At 45.9% G+C, this 17,108-nt stretch overlaps 1 protein-coding gene and 1 long non-coding RNA gene across 2 annotated transcripts; one reads left to right on the forward strand and one right to left on the reverse strand.

Annotated features, from left to right (window-relative positions):
• Positions 1 to 7,961: 7,961 nt before the first annotated feature.
• Positions 7,962 to 14,846, reverse strand: LOC138109418 (estradiol 17-beta-dehydrogenase 11-like). Its single transcript, XM_069012766.1, has 7 exons — positions 14,211 to 14,846; positions 11,922 to 12,029; positions 11,182 to 11,313; positions 10,435 to 10,541; positions 9,616 to 9,753; positions 9,238 to 9,354; positions 7,962 to 8,532 (listed from the first exon to the last, which is right to left on the reverse strand). The coding sequence occupies exons 1-7, from the start codon at positions 14,829 to 14,831 to the stop codon at positions 8,445 to 8,447; spliced, it is 1,311 nt and encodes a 436-aa protein (XP_068868867.1). The 5' UTR covers positions 14,832 to 14,846; the 3' UTR covers positions 7,962 to 8,444.
• Positions 14,729 to 15,715, forward strand: LOC138109420 (uncharacterized). The gene is made up of 3 exons (XR_011150461.1): positions 14,729 to 14,814; positions 14,916 to 15,008; positions 15,097 to 15,715. It is a non-coding gene; the product is annotated as an uncharacterized lncRNA (long non-coding RNA).
• The last annotated feature ends 1,393 nt before the right edge of the window (positions 15,716 to 17,108 follow it).

Here is a 17,108-nt window from a genome sequence, read left to right on the forward strand (position 1 = left end):
TCAGTGGTGTGTGTGGAAAATAGACTTTCCAGGCTGGTACTTGCCGGGTAGAAGGGCTGACCTTCAGTGGGAAGCAGAAGCAGGCAGAGTAATTCCTGAGAATTACCCTGTCCCCCAGTTAGGGCAATCTCCGCGAGAATAATCTTCCCTGTTCTTGAGGGGAAGCCGTCTGAGCAGTGGCTGAGGTCACTTGGTCTGTTCAGCCTGGAAAAGAGGAAACTGAGGGGAGACCTCATTGCAGTTACAGCTTCTTCGTGAAGGGAAGCAGAGGGGCAGGCACTGATCTCTTCACTCTCCTGACCAGTGACGGGACCCGAGGGAGCGGCCTGAAGCTGTGTCACGGGAGATTTAAGTTGGATAACAGGAAAAGGTTCTCCCCCCAGAGGGTGTTTGAGCACTGGACAGGTTCCCCAGGGAAGTGGTCGGAGCACCAAGCCCGACAGAGTTCAAGAAGCATTTGGACTATCAGGCACATGGTGTGACTCTTGGGGATGTCCTGTGCAGGGCCAGGAGTTGGACTCGATGATCCTTGTCCGTCCCTTCCAAATCAGCATGTTCTGTGGTTCTTCGGTTTGTAATACAGATCAGAGTGATCCTGCTTCAGATTTTGGAGGAACTGCTCTCCGTGAGTTCAGAGAGAGAAGGATGTAACAGAGAGAGGAAGAGGCTGTACCAGCTCCTTCCTCTCCACCTGTCCACCAGCTCTGCTCTCTACGGTGTAGATTTTTTATATATACATATCTCACACAGAGAGATACATACACCCCCTCCAGTGCAGGAAAACATTTCCCCAATACACACTTTCCCCCTGGTTTGATTCAGTCTCTTTGTTAGTAGTACCCTTCTCTGCCTGTGGAATAATAAGTGTAAGTCTTGATCCCATTTGGTAAAAGCTTGACTTCAGAACTTGGAAAGAATTGGCCAGGAAAGTTTTGCAGGCTGTTAGAACCAAAGAAAGACCTTATGAAAGAAATGGATGCCCTGGGGAGTATGGAGTCTTCCTTGAACAAAAGCACAGCTTGCCAAGTGAAAATGCCCTCTACCCCCAGCCCCACATAAGAGCCCAGTAGATTTCAGTTCCATACAGTAGATTTCCCAGTTCCATACGGCAGAGCTGAAAGCTGGATTCACACTGGATGGCAAGTCCACCTCTACAGACGTGCATAATAATTCCAGGATTTCCTTTTTTCCTGAACCCAACACAATTCTGCTGAAAAGCAGGAAGGTGTTTTAGAAATCCATGCTTATCTGAGAAAGAGTGGCTGGAGGTCTGCAGTTTCCCACAGAGTACACATACACTGTTTTTAGGAGGAGAAGTACATCTATTTAGGAGTCTTTAAAGGCAAAAATGAACTAAATAACACTGCTATTTGAGGTGGCCTGTTTGAGAAAGAGCCAGAACACTGTCCATGAAAATATGGGGATCATTGTTATTATCTCAAATATATCTGTTTGATGGGTTTGGGTTGTTATTCTACACCCCTGTGCCATTAATTCCATAGAGGTCAGAGACGGTGAAAATTCAGTGGAAAACAGCTGATTTGATTATATGATGTGCTTCTCAAAAAGTTGCACTAGTTGTGATCAACCCAGCACATTTTAGGTTTTGCATAAATACATCTCAGAAAATTCCTGTTCAGCAATGCCTTTTTTCTAGTTTTTTTTTTTCTGAACATAAAAATCCCAAGCAATCCTCCCCACATTCATCCATGTTTTTGAAAGGTACTAACCTGAATGTATGTGGCAGAGATGCTGCTGTCCATGTGCAGTTTCCAAAAGGCTGGAATTGGGCAAAGTGACCTGTACAGACTTGTGTTTTGTGGATTTCCCCTCCTCTTCTATCACAGTGTACACTTATATTCCCTGTTGGCCTCAGAGTTTCTACATCATATATCCACAATGTCCAGCCTGGCAGCTGCTTTACTTCCCCAGACTAGTTCTCTTCAAGATGAAAACATGACACTTAAGATGTGCCGAGGGAGGAAATGTTACCTGCCAGCTTCCTCAGATGAGTTCTGGGGATTGCAGCAAGGTCTGTGAAAAGGTGGGAGTTGTCAGTGGGCAGACTACTGTTATAATGACTTTGTGCTCTTATTTCTGGCTTTGAAAGTTAGTGATACTGCTTGCAGTGTATTGTGGCTCTCATCCAATACCCCTGGAAACCACCAAAAAGGCTTCCATTGACTTCAGTCATAGTTTGATCAGGCTTTCAACCCATAAAGATGCCATTGTCTGGTTTTACTGCCATTGGGGCACTTGGCATAGTGCTGGTTCTGCTCTCACATACATTCAGATACCTACATCCACTAAGTCCTCACAGCAGTGCTTTATAGGGGTGAGGTAAAATCCCTGATGACAGAAAGAGGTTACCTTTTCCTGAATGTGGGCAGACTTTGAGGCTGGATTCCTGGGGATCTATTGTGACTGTTCTGGTAAATGCTTTACCTCTTTCTCTTAGTAAACGTAAAATAACTATTTGTCTGGATTCTCTTAAAGCCTTGAGTTTAAAACTGTAGTAGCTCTTTGGATTAGCAATTGTAGAGACCTGTAAGATTTCAGTACTTTATCTTCTGCTCTAAAAGGCAACAAATATAAAAATATTGCTATTCCCTGATAGTAACAATCCTCAAAAGAAAAAAAAAGAGAGCCAACTGTGAAAACTTAAATAGCTGGATTTTTGTGTGTATGTGGTTTGGTTTTGTTTTTTCGGTTGTTTCAGAGGGAAAAAAAGGAAGCTAATTTGGTCCAAAGAATCAAATCATGACCTGGTAGCTCAGAGACAAAGCATAACCTTGGGTGAAAAAGATCTTTGGGTGTTGAGTGACTGTGGCTTTGTGTGCTAGTCTCAGCTACATCAGTATGTGACAGATATGCCTACAAGGTGGAAACCCAAGGAGCATCAACACCTTCCTTGAGGAGGCTTCAAAGAGAAACTGAATGCCAGGTAGCTACGTCTTGCCATGAAGGTGTCATGCACTGAGTAGAGCTTTGCACCATGTCACTGGATGCTGACTTTCTGGCAGGGGAAGCCATGCAGACAATCAATGTGATTGATAAAGCAAGCTTCGTTTATTGGCAATACAGAGGCACTTATAAAGTGTGAAAGTACATGCTTATCAGTTCTTTAATTAGTTTAAACTTACAAAAGCGCATTCTTACTTCTATGTAATTGGGTTAGATAAAAGACTACATCTGGCAAGCTTTATGTTTTGTCTTGAGAGATCAAAGTTTTTCCTCCCTTCTCATGGTCAGCACATCTTTATCAGAACAGCACTGTACCTCCTAAAAACTCCCTTTTTGTTCCCAGGCCTGTTTCTCACGCAGGCATTTTCTCATGGAGGCTTTTTCTCATGCAGGCCTTTGCTTGCAGGCCTTTGCCTGTACAGTTCTGTTATTAATTTGTATCCTTTATCAATAATCCATGTCCCTGATCCTCTAACCATTCTCCAACAACTTGACATCTTCCAGAGATCCTGGATTAGCTGCTGAATGAAGAACAATCCCTTTCCCAAACCTGTTAGTCCAGAACTGCACTAGCTCAACCATACCCATTGCCAGGCTCCAAGGCTGCAGGTAATCATGGGGCTATACATACATGCAAAACATCTCTTTCTTAGTGCCTTTGAGCTAGCACTGAGGTAGCTCAGCACTGCACAACACAGGCATTATCTAAAATTGCCTTTAGAGTATTGAGGATCATGCTTTAGTATTTGTCTGCCTATGATCCATATTATGTTCGTAAGAACTTGAGAAGATCTGTGTTTAATGTAACTGTGTATGGAGGTTCCAAGTTTCATGATTTCCAAGGCTTCAGATGTAAACAGTGTTGTGTGTGAGGGCAAAACTGAAACAATCCATGACTTGAAAAATAACTATCTGAAAAATCTGTGCTGCTGCTTTCTTATCTATAGGCCTGTGGCATACATGGATTTATATCATCCTCCTAAAGGAGAGTACACCTCTGTTTGGCATGTTTCTTCCCTTTTATCTGTTCCCTGCCCCTGAGGAGAGAGAGCATGAAGTGAGCTACAGCCTCTCCTGCCCCTAAATTGGTTACTGATTAACCATATGGATTAGGCACAAATCCTTGTGAGTCAGGAATTCTTTATCTAGAAAATGAACATGCCAACAGTGAGTATAAACTATGTTCACAAAATGTTGCATTTTAATGATTCTCAGTCACTCATTCCCAATGTCCATTACAACTGACCCATATAAAAGTAGTCTCCTTTCCAAGGTGTCTCCATAGTCCTGTGCAGAAAAATCTCAGTATCTCAGAAGCTGTTAGCTGTAACTGTGCCTCTGTTAATTAGTGTGCTGATTGATTTTGGTTGGTTGAGTTTGGGTTTGTTTGGGTTCTTTTGGCTGAAAATATTCATTAAATGCACAAGAACTGACCATAGCTCTGAGTGACCTCTGAGTTACTTCTAAGGAAGTAACCAATTAATTTAAATTTTTAAATCTTTTTTTTGGCCCATACTACTTTCCTTGCTATAAATCATGATGTAGCCTCCTTCCAGACAAGCTCATTAAAATCCCCTTAAAATTGTACTTGTGTTTAAAAGGGCTCTTGGTACAATTTAATGTCTAAGAGAGAGAGGAGGATGGATGTGGAAATGTGCCACATGAACAGATGTTCAGCTGGGAAGATAACATTAATGATCCGGCTGTGCAGCCAGAACTGGTGTTAACAGCACGTGCATGCTTTAAGGACTTAGAGAACTGTGCTACACATAAATATTGGTTTTTTCCCCTTCATTGTTTTTTATACTAGCGAGACTTGAATCTTGTCTTTTGCCAGTATAATTCCTGTGTAACACAGAAATCACTCAATGAGAATAAATGCAGATCTCTATACCCTGCATAATATTAAAGCCAGCTATTACACGATTTTCAATTTTTCACCTCTCTTAGAGTGCAGCTGTCAGTTCTATAAGGCCCAAAGGAGTCCTTATGTACTGTATTCCAGGTCAGCCCTTCAGAAGGAAGCAGCAACACCTCATCATAGAAAAGCTATGTGGCCATCAAAGGATTAGTGCAAGCTCCTACTCAGGGTTTGGGTTCTTCTCCCATTAGAGATTACCTCATGATTAGCAAGCTGGGAGGCACTGGTGAACATGAGTGTCTGGAATTCCTTTATATAAAAATACAGTCATTATTGTCACCGGATTATTTTTGAGCATTGAGTGTATCTTCCTGTTGCAGCATCAGTTTAACTAGAATGTTTCTTGAAAATCATTTTGATAGTGCTTTTTGGAAAAAGATCAGCAACCAGCTGTGAACATTAAAAGCTGAGAACACAGAGGGGGAAGTAGTTTGCAGGAGAGCAAGTTTAATCCTAGAAACACCTGGCTTCTTGGATAAATGTAAGCTTATTAATACTCTGGTAGAAGTTTTGCAGTAAGGCCACAAGCTTCTCAGTGATGAGCTCAAACAAAGCAAGAGACTTGCTTGGAAAAGGAAAAAATGCATGGTCAGATAATAGATGCAGAATGAAAGAATCTGAGAGATTGAAGGTACCAAAAAGTTGAGTCAGAATTTCTGCAGACAATTTTGCAACACTATGAACCACCAGTGATGTCAGATGCTTAATTTCAGTGGAGACATAGTAAAAAACCACAAAACAGTACAAACCCCCCTTTTGTTGAACTGCTGGGTTCAGGAGATTCTGTGCATTTAGAAATCCATGTTCTGAAGTGCTGCCTAAAATTACCTGGGTTTTTATGCATACTGGTACCACCTGCAAGCATTAAAAGGTATATGACGGTGGGGCCTTGGTGCTAGCGGACAGGGGCAGTAGGAGGTACAGCCCTGATTTTCTCTTTTAAGTGGCCTGGGTTTGTGCCAAGAAACACAGGTTGAGATGATTCTCCTAACATTCTGAGTAGGATTTAAGGACTTTGGAAAAATGCAGCAGAGCCAGTCTCCAAAGAAGTACCCTCAAACTTTGCTGAAGAGACAGGCCAGGCAGCAGTGCTGTGGGGAGTTTTAATCCATGCCATTAGATTCTGTAAATAGTTCACCTTTCTGCCTCTTGCTCTGGAGACCAGAGCGCCTGACCTGGCAGGGCAGTCACAGCAGAGGCATTTGCCTGCTGGCTGCAACCCCTCAGGGAGTACATAGTGCACCTGGCTCATGAAATCCCTGTGGGGCCCTCACTCTCCTGAGCTTTCTTAAAGCAGAACAGCTGGAAGAGCTAAGGAAGGAGCTCCACAGACCTCTAGGCAACATAATGGTGCTTTTAACTGAGCTGTTGCTCATCATGTCTGTGGGAGACTGGGCTGACTCCAGTACAGAGATTCCGAGCTAGGCGCTTCCTACTTTTCTCTTGGAACTTGGTTCTCTGCTTAATTAACACATCAGTGTTTGGGCCAGACCCCAATTGCATGGCTCAGCGGTGCTGCCATTTTCCTGGCACAGAGTTCCAGTCAGTGCTGGGGCCAAGGCAGGGGAGGCAGGGAGGGCATGGAAGAACCGAGCCTGACTCCAAGAGACCACTCAGCAGGAGGCAGAGCACAGGGCCAGAATCACTAACCTGACTCATAAGGAGTCCTAGGCCAGGGTGTGAGGCACCACTCTCCAAATCTGGGACTTAGCTGTAGGTGGCTGTATGAAACCTGCTCACATGGACTCCTGCATGGACACCCCTCAGTGACCAGATTTTGGGATAAGCTTCAGTTGAGTGTTGTGGCCAGAAAGAGAACTGAGGAGTCTGGGAGGCTTGGTGACTCAGTTCTGGCACTGGTGTTCAGGAGATGAAGGCTGAAATCCTTGCTTTTGCATAAGTTTCTTTATGCCAAGCAGAAGACTTGGAAATTCAAGCAACATGGAGAAGAGCAAGTGGCTCTCAGTTGTGACAAGGCCTGTCCTCTTAGAAAGAGAGGAACATGTAGTTCAAATAGAAGCAGGACAAACCAAGAACTTCTTTCAGAGTAGACAAAGCCACTAAGTCACTCTTCTCAGGTTTGTGGGATGCCACTGAGGCAGGGAAAACAGACTTACAAAATAACTTACTGAAAATGCATGCAAATTGGACTCCTTTATCCTTCAGGACTCAAAGCATGCTTCTCGCAAATGCTTTGGGGTTTTGAGAGTCTTGGTTTTAAATTCAAACCACATCAACACTCCTTGATTGACTTTTAACTTTTTGGATTTTTTAAATTCTCTGAAATTTGCTTACCCTTTCTTTCTTTTATTTTCTTGGCTACAGGAATCTTGCGCTATGAAACAAAAAATCCAAAGCTGGGAACTTGAGCTTCACATAGCCTGAGTGTCCTATTACATGAGTGTTCCATGAGCAAAAAGGAAACTATTTTTGTGGGATTTAGCACATCTAGCAACTATTTGTGATGATGGCAGCAAAACTTCTACCTGTTGCCAGCTAAGAGCAGGAGGAGCTGGGTGGTGAGGGCTCTCCCTTTTCTGAAGAACCTGTTTACAGAACAGCTTGAAAGACTCAGGTGAACAGGACGGATTCCAACTGTGCCAAAGGTGGCATCTGTGCCTGGGATGGCTGCGGGCCAGCAGTGCCTGCAGCGGGTGGGAGTTGCATAAGTGGGTGCACAGATCCTCTGTGCTCTGGAGGGGTCTTTGACCCGTGTGTCATCAGCTGCTGCTCTCTTGGACCACAGGCCAAAGACCTTTAGGGGTTTCACCATCTGAGCAGGCCCCTGGCTTGTGACAAGGAGCTGTGTGAAGGCTCGTCTGGAGCCTTCCCCTGCACCCCCTGCCCTGGCACCGCCTTTAAGCCCTGGCCCTTGCCCTGTGAGGGCTGTATTTGTGGCACCCAGTCATTTGTAGAGAAATACTGCATTGTTTTCATGAGAAGGTGTTTTAAAGATGTCTGGAAAGTACAGAGGACCATGTGAGAATTCATACAGGAAAAGGTGTATTCCTTGATACCATACCTTAAATGCATCTCTAGGACCTGATTATGACTTTCACTGCCACGAGACACTGTGTTCTTTGTGTTAAAGAACTGTATTTATTCATATAAAGGCATATTAATGGTGCAAATGTGTCATTGATAATCAATGTAATTAGGTATATTACATATACACCTCTATTATTTCAGGTATTTGCTACAAAAATATGGGAAATCCAGCGTTCATTAGAGAATTTTATATTTTAAGAATATAAATTGAACTGAAAACAGGCCACCCACCTTTGTGGGAATTCCTGCCTGCTTCAGCACAATGAGATAGAGGTGATGGGATGTACATTCAAAGCAGCCCTTCTAGAGCTGCATCTCTGCTTTGCTAACACTCCCTGTTATGCAGGTGTGTCCCAGCTGCAGGTGTGGGATAAGCCCTTAGGTGTGCCTGGGAATGGTGGCCTGGAAGCACCTGCCTTAGCTCTGCTCTGAATCAAGCCAGCAGAACTACGCTCAGCACCTGTTTTGTCTTCTCTGGTGCCTCTGGGAAATGAGAATCAGTTCTTGATTTTCACTGGGTGCTTCTCTGCCCAATGACTGCATCAAACTTGACATCAGTCATCTTCCTGAGAAGATTCAGGGCACGTTCTGGAAACACCCTGAAAGAAACATTAACATGAAGTTAAATGTGGGATAGTAACTTAAATTATGGGGAAAAGTGTCACTGCAGGTGAGGGAAGAGCTGGTCAGGTAGCAGAATGTATGCACACACATGGACTGAGACAGAGTATTAAGATGGGCATTATTGCCCAAGGACACATGGCCCTTGTCAATCTCTGACAAGTTTAACTCCAATTCCACCCATCTCTTTTTATGAAAATTCCATGACAGGTATGTACCAACCATGATTTTGGCTGCCATACTGCTGCAGAATCCAGAAAGTTTTCATACTGAACATAGACACAAGCATTTGCTTTCTCTTTGCAAAGGAGCCATTTTAAAGCAATTTTCCAGCCTCCATGGCCTCAATCTTTGGTGTTGACATGGAGAAACAAACACTGATAAGCAGCAGGTCCTCATCTCTCTCTTGGGACTACTGTTTCCGAGAATGTGGTGGCCTGCAGAGCAGTGGAGCTCTGCACTGAGAACAGTCAGCTGCAGCAAGTGGTTCTGTACAAGGGCCTATAAAAGGGCTCAAGAAAATCTCTGGATGATGTCTGCTGTTGTCACTGGAAAGAACCACTGCATTATTAACTAGCTTGTGATATGTTCTAAAATAGTACTTAATCTTGAATCAGATTTTACAAGTTTGAGGGTGATACATTCAGGAGGTTACAGTGGATACATTTTTTTTTCCTGCTCACCTTTCAAGCAGTAAACCAACACTCTGATTTGATGGAACAAAAACCATTTTCTGGTTGGTCACTATTCCTTCCATCAGAGCCTCTACAACTTCTTCAATCTCCAAAATCTTTCCAAGCCTACACAGGAAAGCAAACATATAAGACCTGCAGTAGTAAAAAGGGGTGGTACCAACAGATGTAGGGGGCTTCACAAATGCACAACCTCAGGTAATTCAAATGCAACCATTACATGAGTTAAAGGACACTGCAGATCTTCTTTAGTCAATGATACACACTGTTGTTATACAGCCAGTTGGAACAGAGGCCTCAAGCTGGGGATAATATGCAGTGCCTTGATGCAAAGAAGGAAGCACAGGAATGCAGAGCATTGACAGTTACCTTACAGTGGGGTTTTTGACAAATCCAGTGTTTATAAAAACTGGACAAAGGCACGTTGTTTTTATTCCATCCTTTCCCAGGGCAGACAGCTCCTCTGTCAGAGCTTTATGAAATCCAACTGCAGCAAACTTGCTTGAGCTGCAGGAGGGGAAAAAGTACAAATGAGAAGGCAGAAATCCTATTTCCACTTTTCTACAACTGCAAATGGCCTAAACCATCATGTACTTACAGTACAGGCTAGGAGGCAAAAACCTCCAAATAATATAATCCAGCTGAGAGACAGAGCAGGGACTATTCTAACTTTCCCTGTGCCAGAGTGTAGTGGTGGATTAGATACTGAAACTTGTGGAGTAATTGTGGAAAGTAGACAAGGTGTGAACAGGCAGACAAAACAGACAGGAAATCTTAGAAAACATTTACTAGTGTGTGTCAATCGATGCACATCCCATTTTCCTATGAGAGAAAATTCCTAGGAGGAATGCAGCCTGAATGTGTGAAATGAAGAAGGATGGGCAGGGTTGAAATGCAGATTATCCCTCGAATGTTTACTGTACCACACAGGAGCATCTCAAATCAATTGCGTGTGCTTTGAAACAGAGGAGCATTATTGGAGCAAACCTGAGGAATGACCTGGCACGGAAATAGGTGTGGGCCTTAAGTTTAAATGGATTCCAAAGAAAATAGAATAGTCACATGACTATTCTTTTGTACAAACATTGCTCCCGATTCAGTCAGAGGTAATACCTTGGTACTTTCTTATGGAGAAGATGCAATTAAAATTTTTAAAAAATGAAGCAAGTTGATTTCAAAATCACTTACCAATATGCCACCATGAAAGGAATCACAAAATGACCTGCAGCTGAAGCCACTGTGACAATGTGCCCGTAGTTGTTGTTCATCATGACTGGCAGAAAAGCTCTCGTGGTCTTGGAAGTCATTTAAACCAAGAGGCAGAAATGCAGGGGGCAGGAAGGAGGAAAGGAACATTGTTTTCTTAGGCAGACTCAGCACTGACCCTCAATGTCATTCACTAGGTGGCCAAAGCTATCCCTAAAGCTACGAGCTGCACAGCACCTCAGATTCCCAGAGCCACAGGGATACCTGCTCTCTGACCACTGGTGCAGTTGGCAACCTGCTCTCCAAAGGTTTCAGGAGTTGGCTATAAACAGCAGCTGGCTTTCACATCTTTCCTTTGCTGCTTTTAGGTTTCAGGTGTCAGCAGAAATGCTGGCAGGGTCTCACCACCAGCACGTACAATAAACCACTTGGCAACTTATGGCTTCTCTTTTCTTCTGCCCCAAACAAGTACGGCTGAACAGCTGAAACCCTCCCACCCTGTCAGCCCCGACACCTCTGACAGAGGCCAGTGTGTGCTGCAGGTGAGGCTGTCACCAGCCAGCTCAGCTCAGCAAGAGGCTACTCCAGTTCCCCAGCAGACATTCTGCTTGTGTGACCCTGTACTATACAGTTCACTTGGTAATTCACTGCTAATAATGGTTGGTCTAAATTGCCTCCCCAGTGACATTCCCAAAAATCTGTAGCTATGGAGATGGTGGTGGCCCTTACCCACATGTGACCAAGAATGTTGACTTCAAACATCCTTTCTATCTGGTGGTCCTGAGTCGAGAGAAAGTCGGCAGCTGTAATCACACCAGCGTTGTTCACCAGGATGGTCACGTCCCCAATCTCCTTTTTCACCTTTTGGAGAGAAAAAAAAGCCCCAAATTGTGTCTGTCACTCAGGGGGGAAAAAAATATGCGAGGGTGGGGAAGATGAGCCATAATTAATTTCATTCTTATCATCGCATCTTTAAGGGAGATGAAGATCATCCCACATTTCCAGATGTGGCAGGAACTGCATAGGAGAGCCAGGAAATCTGGTTTGGATCTGATTCTTCTCCTTTAATTACTGCCAGTATTTACTGTGTTCTATGCACTGTGCATAGTATGGACTGTGTAGTCACAGCTGGGACCATGGAGGTACAGACTGTTCTGAGGCAGCTGGACCACAGCCATTACAATAAAATGTTTCATTTGTCCTCGGTGCTGCCTGTGTTCCTTCAGAGGCTCGAACCCTAGAGAGCAGACTTGGCACCAGGCTGTGATACACTGGAGCCTCCCAAATAGGATGAGACTGGCTGTGATCTTGGAAATGCTACAGCACTCCGTGTACAGAGAGCAGCGAGGAGTGGGGAGCTTCCAAGGCCTTGCAGGATTTGTGTACAACACCTCTAGCCTAGTTTCCCGGACTTTTCTGGAAATCCAGCGTGTTTGGGAAAGCCTTTGACCGTGCCTCTGCTGCCCCACCTTGTCTGCAGCACTGTAGATCTCCTCCCGTTTGCTGCAGTCCACCACAAAGGTTTGGACAGTGGCTCCCAGCTTCTGGCATTCTGCTGCTGTCTCCTCAATGCCGTGCTGGAAGAGGCAAAGAGAAAGACACCGTGCACAGCTGTCCCCTTGCCACGGCTGAGCGGCAGAGGCTGAACATGGCCCTGGACTGAGCAACCACTGCCCAGCCCCAGAACAGTTCATGGCTACCCAGGGAAAGAGCTGTAGGTGGGGTTGCTGAGATGACAGCCATTCCAGCCTTAAATTTAGGATCTGTGTGTAGTGACAGCCAGAAAGGAAATCACAGAACTGTGGAATGGTTTGAGTTGGAAGGGACCTTAATGATTATATAGTTCCAACACCCCCTGCCATGGGTGGGAGACTAGAGCAAGTTGCTCAGAGCTCCATCCAATCTGGCCTTGAACACTTTCAGGGATGAGGCATCTCTAACTTCTCTGGGCAACCTGTTCCAGTACCTCACCATCCTCATAGTAAAGAATTTCTTCCTAATACCCAATCTAAAGCTCCTCTCTTTCGGTTTGAAGCCATTTCCCCCTGTCCTGTCACTACATGCTCTTGTAAATATTCTCTCTCCATTTTTTTGTAAGCCCCCTTCACATACTGGAAGGTCGCACTTAGGCCACTCCGAAGCCATCTGCTTTCCAGGCAGAACAGCCCCAATTCTCTTAGCCTTAGGAATGCAGCAACAAGAGTTTGGCTGGGTAAGGCACACGTAGCAGCAGACAGGGGGCACACGGTGCCTATCGCAGCACAGCAGGCAGCACTGTGAGTGTAAACAGAGCTCATACAACACAGGCCTGGCTGACACCCTGAGGTGTGGAGAGTGGCTCTATGCACTTCTGTATTCACATGCTGGGTGTGAGAAGAGAGGTGCCCTCCACAGTTGTATTGGGTCTGGCTGAGATGGAATTCATTCACTCTCACAGTGCTGTGCTGCTTTGCACTAGCTGCTAGGAAGGGGTTGATAACACACCAGTTTTTTGGCTGCTGCTGAGGAGTGCTGGCACAGCATCAGTGCTGTGTCCCCAGTATTCCCCGCCCCTGGGAGGGGATAGCAGAGCAAAACTGACCAACGGGATATTCCATATCATATGATGACAGCTCAGATATAAAAGCTAAGAAAAGAAGGAAGAAGAGGAGGGGCTTCCAGTATTTAGTGTTTGCCTTCCCCAGCAACCACTTCCCAGAATCATGTGGGCAGTCATCACTTGCTGATGGGAAGCAGAGAATAAAATATTTTTTTTCTCTTAGCTTCTGTGCCTGCAAACTTTCAGCTTTGCTTTAGCAAACTGCTTTATCTCAATCTATGAGTCATTGTTTCCCATGTTATTTCCTCTCACCAGTCCAGCTGAGGAGAGGGAGTGATAGAGCAGCTTGGTGGGCACCTGGCATGCAGCCATGGTCAACCCACTACGAAAGTGTACAGTGCAGAGAGACTTTCCTTACAGAATTGCACTTGACACACAGAAGAGAAGCCTCCCTCTGTCACTGTATCAGCTCACTAAGCCAGGGCAGAAGTGATTTTGTTGTTGCCTTGACCCCAGGTGCCAGAAGGCCATGCCAGTGAGGCCCTGTGCCGGGGTATGTTTTGCAGCTTCAGGATAACACAATTAACTTCTTTGCTGACCCACTGTGTCAGAAACAGGAAGCGCAGCCTCTCACCCTCCCTGTTCACGTACACCCAGCACTTGGCCTGGATCCCTTCTGAGTGCCATGCTGGATGTTTGTATCTGCCCATCCTCCACTTGCCAAGGTCCTTTACAAGCATAGCTGCCCGGAGGGCAGCCGGGCTCACACAGCCCAGCACAGTGATGCTGCTGATAGGAGCGCAGAGAAAACACATCCCCCAGCAATGCACAAAAAACACCTGAGGCTACAAAGAGAACAAGTGAAGGCAAACCTGCTCCTCTGTGGAAACAGCCTTCTGGTCTCAGCGGGCTTTCCCTGCCAGCCCAGGCAGCGGGTCCACCAGCAGCTTCCTGAGCGCTTCTTTCCCTCTCGCAGGTGCTCTGCCGGGTGCTGCCTGCTCCCTCCCGAGTAGCACCGAGTGACTGTGGGACCAGAGCCCCACATCCTCTGCTGCAAGTGGGGCCAAACGCTCTGCTGGCACTCAGCATCCCAGCCAGAGACCGATGGGAGCGGGCTGGAAGGAGGCGATGGGGGTGCAATGCGGTGCCGCCCTTCTTACGCCCTTAAATTCCCCGTGGACTCGGTGGTTACGGAGTGAGGACACGAGTGTGCCATTACCTTATTGATGTCCCACAGAACCAGCCTGCTCTGGCGCTTGGCGAACTCCAAGGCGGTCGCTCTCCCGACGCCATGGCCAGCGCCCGTGATAAGCACCAGCTCCCCGCTGAGAGACTTTCTCCTCACAGGCACGAACAGCTTCACAAAAGCCTCCAGGTAGGAGTAGAGGAGCGTGGCCAGGAACAGGAGAAGCTCCAGAAACAGATGCATTGTTTTCCCGGAGCTCCTTTGAGGACCGAACTGAACTTTAATCTCTTTTAAGGGGACGCAGGTTGCTGATTTACCCGCTGCCCTTCCTAGCGCGCGCCGCTGCTCCCGTCCATTTTCGCAGGATCCACCCCGCACCGCCCGCACCGGCCGGGGCGGGAGCCCGGGGCGGCTGCTCCGCCCAGCTGTCCCACGCTGAGCTCCCGGTGTCCCTATGCCGGTGTGCCTGGGCTGGCACTGGGTGAGCGGTGCGGAGGAGCTGCAGTCTGCACTCCAATCTGTCCTAGCAGGAACATGTTCGCCCTGCAGTTGACAGGACTTGCCGGGCGTGGATACAGAAATGTAGGGTTTAGGGCGTTTTCTGCCCTCTTGGCTGAGGAAAACAGAGACGATAGCGGTGTGCAAACCCCTCATTGTTCTTCCCTTGGTTATGACATTGCCGAATGGCATCTGTCACTCACCCCGACTATTCATTCTCTGTTTCGTTTGTCCCCACAGAGGTGTCAGTGCCCTCCTGTCCCTCTCTCAGGCTCCTGTGTCAAGGAAGCAGCAAAGCATGTTCTTGTTTGTCATTTGCTGCAGGTGGAAAAGGTATGGAAGTGTCAATGAAATTGCTCATCCAGTTACTGACAAAAGCATCTTGAAGTTACATTCAACTCTGTGTTGTAATTCTTTTCAGATTTGTGGCTGTCGAGTCGTTCAGTGCCATGAGGTCCTTGAGCAGTTTTCTTCATGGTCCTTCCTTCCATTGCATATCTGTGCATTGTCAGCAGACTTTGTCCCCCACCATCCTCTTCCAGATCCCTTAAGGAAAGCTGAATGAGACAAGTCCTTTCAATTTCTGAACTCCAGAGGTGATCTCTTGCCTAGCTGTTTCTCTTACTAAGTCTTTATTTAGTTATCCATACTCAGACCTTCCATCTAATGCTATGGCTGCTTAGTTTCCACAAGTCCTTTGAAAAATGGCATTGAATTGCTTGAATTGGGTCATTTTTATCTAATTGAGTCTAAATCACACAACTCACACTTGGAATCACTTGTATGTAACAGAGTATCCAGAACCTTAACCAGAACAGGAATGCTTATAGGAAATAGGAGAAAAGTACTTTCAGGTGTTTCTTCCAGCTCTATCAATGTAACTGCATGGCCTTTCTTGGAAAGGATTGCTGACCTTACTCCTTTGTTATTCGGTTAGAAAACCAGATGTATCATGGTCATGTTCATCATTTCACTTAAGGATATTTTTGAGCTCTTGGGGAATTGTGAAGGGTTCACAAGCATCTATCAACTAACCAAAATCGTGTCCAGTTAAGATTACAGTTTTTGAAAAGTATTATTTTTTTCTGGTGGTTTGGCTCTCACTTTGTCAGTGAGAAACTGGGTCAGTTCCAGCACAGAGATTCCGAGCTAGGCACTTCCTACTTTTCTCTTGGAACTTGGTTCTCTGCTTAATTAACACATCAGTGTTTGGGCCAGACCCCAATTGCATGGCTCAGCGGTGCTGCCATTTTCCTGGCACAGAGTTCCAGTCAGTGCTGGGGCCAAGGCAGGGGAGGCAGGGAGGGCATGGAAGAACCGAGCCTGACTCCAAGAGACAACTCAGCAGGAGGCAGAGCACAGGGCCAGAATCACTAACCTGACTCATAAGGAGTCCTAGGCCAGGGTGTGAGGCACCACTCTCCAAATCTGGGACTTAGCTGTAGGTGGCTGTATGAAACCTGCTCACATGGACTCCTGCATGGACAGGGGCACCCCTCAGTGACCAGATTTTGGGATAAGCTTCAGTTGAGTGTTGTGGCCAGAAAGAGAACTGAGGAGTCTGGGAGGCTTGGTGACTCAGTTCTGGCACTGGTGTTCAGGAGATGAAGGCTGAAATCCTTGCTTTTGCATAAGTTTCTTTATGCCAAGCAGAAGACTTCCAGCTATAGAAGACACAGAACAGAACCACAGCCACATACGGTACTGCAGAAGTTGCCTTGCCCAATAATTCCTCTGGGCTCTGAGACCCTGGACTAGATTGGGCAAAGCAGGAATCAATACAGTCTCCCCTTCCTTAGGAGAAGTGTGCTAAGAAACAGACTCTGCAGGAGAGCACTGTCATCCCCTAGATGGATTTTTGTCTTCCTATTTAATGCTGCCATCAGAATCTGAAAGATACACAGGGCTAGTGGGAATGATGTGGCAGGAGAAGCCAAGCATCTTATCTGATGTGTCCTACTGAAGCCAGTCCTTCCCCAGTCTAAGAAAAGGGCCAAGTCATCAGATGTTGACCTGTTTCTGCAGTCATTTTAAGCTTTTTCTTTGGAGTCACTGGACTGTACTCTTCCTTTAAGCAAGCATTCAAGTCATGAAATAGAAGAAATTTGGAAGGTGTGTACTAGGAGAGGCTAGGCTGGGTGGGAAGTTAAGAATGTTTGCCAGCCATACAAGAGACAACTGTCAAATACCTACAAATCAGTAAAGTACTTATTTAGCCTTTATGTTACAGTGAGTTCTAAGGACAAACATTTTGGCCAGTATGCTGCTTGCTCTGACAGGTCTTTTGCACTTTTGAAGCATCTGTATTTTTAGACTTTTTGACTCCACACTAGGTAAGAATAGGTGGGTGTGAACAAAATCAAAAAGCCACACAGATATGCTTTGGCTTCAAGTGTCTCACATATGTGACAGGACTGTCATGGTAGCAAGAGG

Source organism: Aphelocoma coerulescens, chromosome 4 (genome assembly GCF_041296385.1).
Source record: "Aphelocoma coerulescens isolate FSJ_1873_10779 chromosome 4, UR_Acoe_1.0, whole genome shotgun sequence".
NCBI lineage: Eukaryota > Metazoa > Chordata > Aves > Passeriformes > Corvidae > Aphelocoma > Aphelocoma coerulescens.

Coding starts and splice junctions, on each gene's coding strand:
- LOC138109418 (XM_069012766.1), bottom strand. CDS start 14,831: ATGAGGGGTTTGCACACCGCTATCGTCTCTGTTTTCCTCAGCCAAGAG. Junction 10,542..11,181: donor ACATTCTTGGTCACATGTGG/GTAAGGGCCACC, acceptor ATGACTTCCAAG/ACCACGAGAGCTTTTCTGCC. Junction 9,754..10,434: donor CCTTTCATGGTGGCATATTG/GTAAGTGATTTT, acceptor CCCCTCCTGCAG/CTCAAGCAAGTTTGCTGCAG.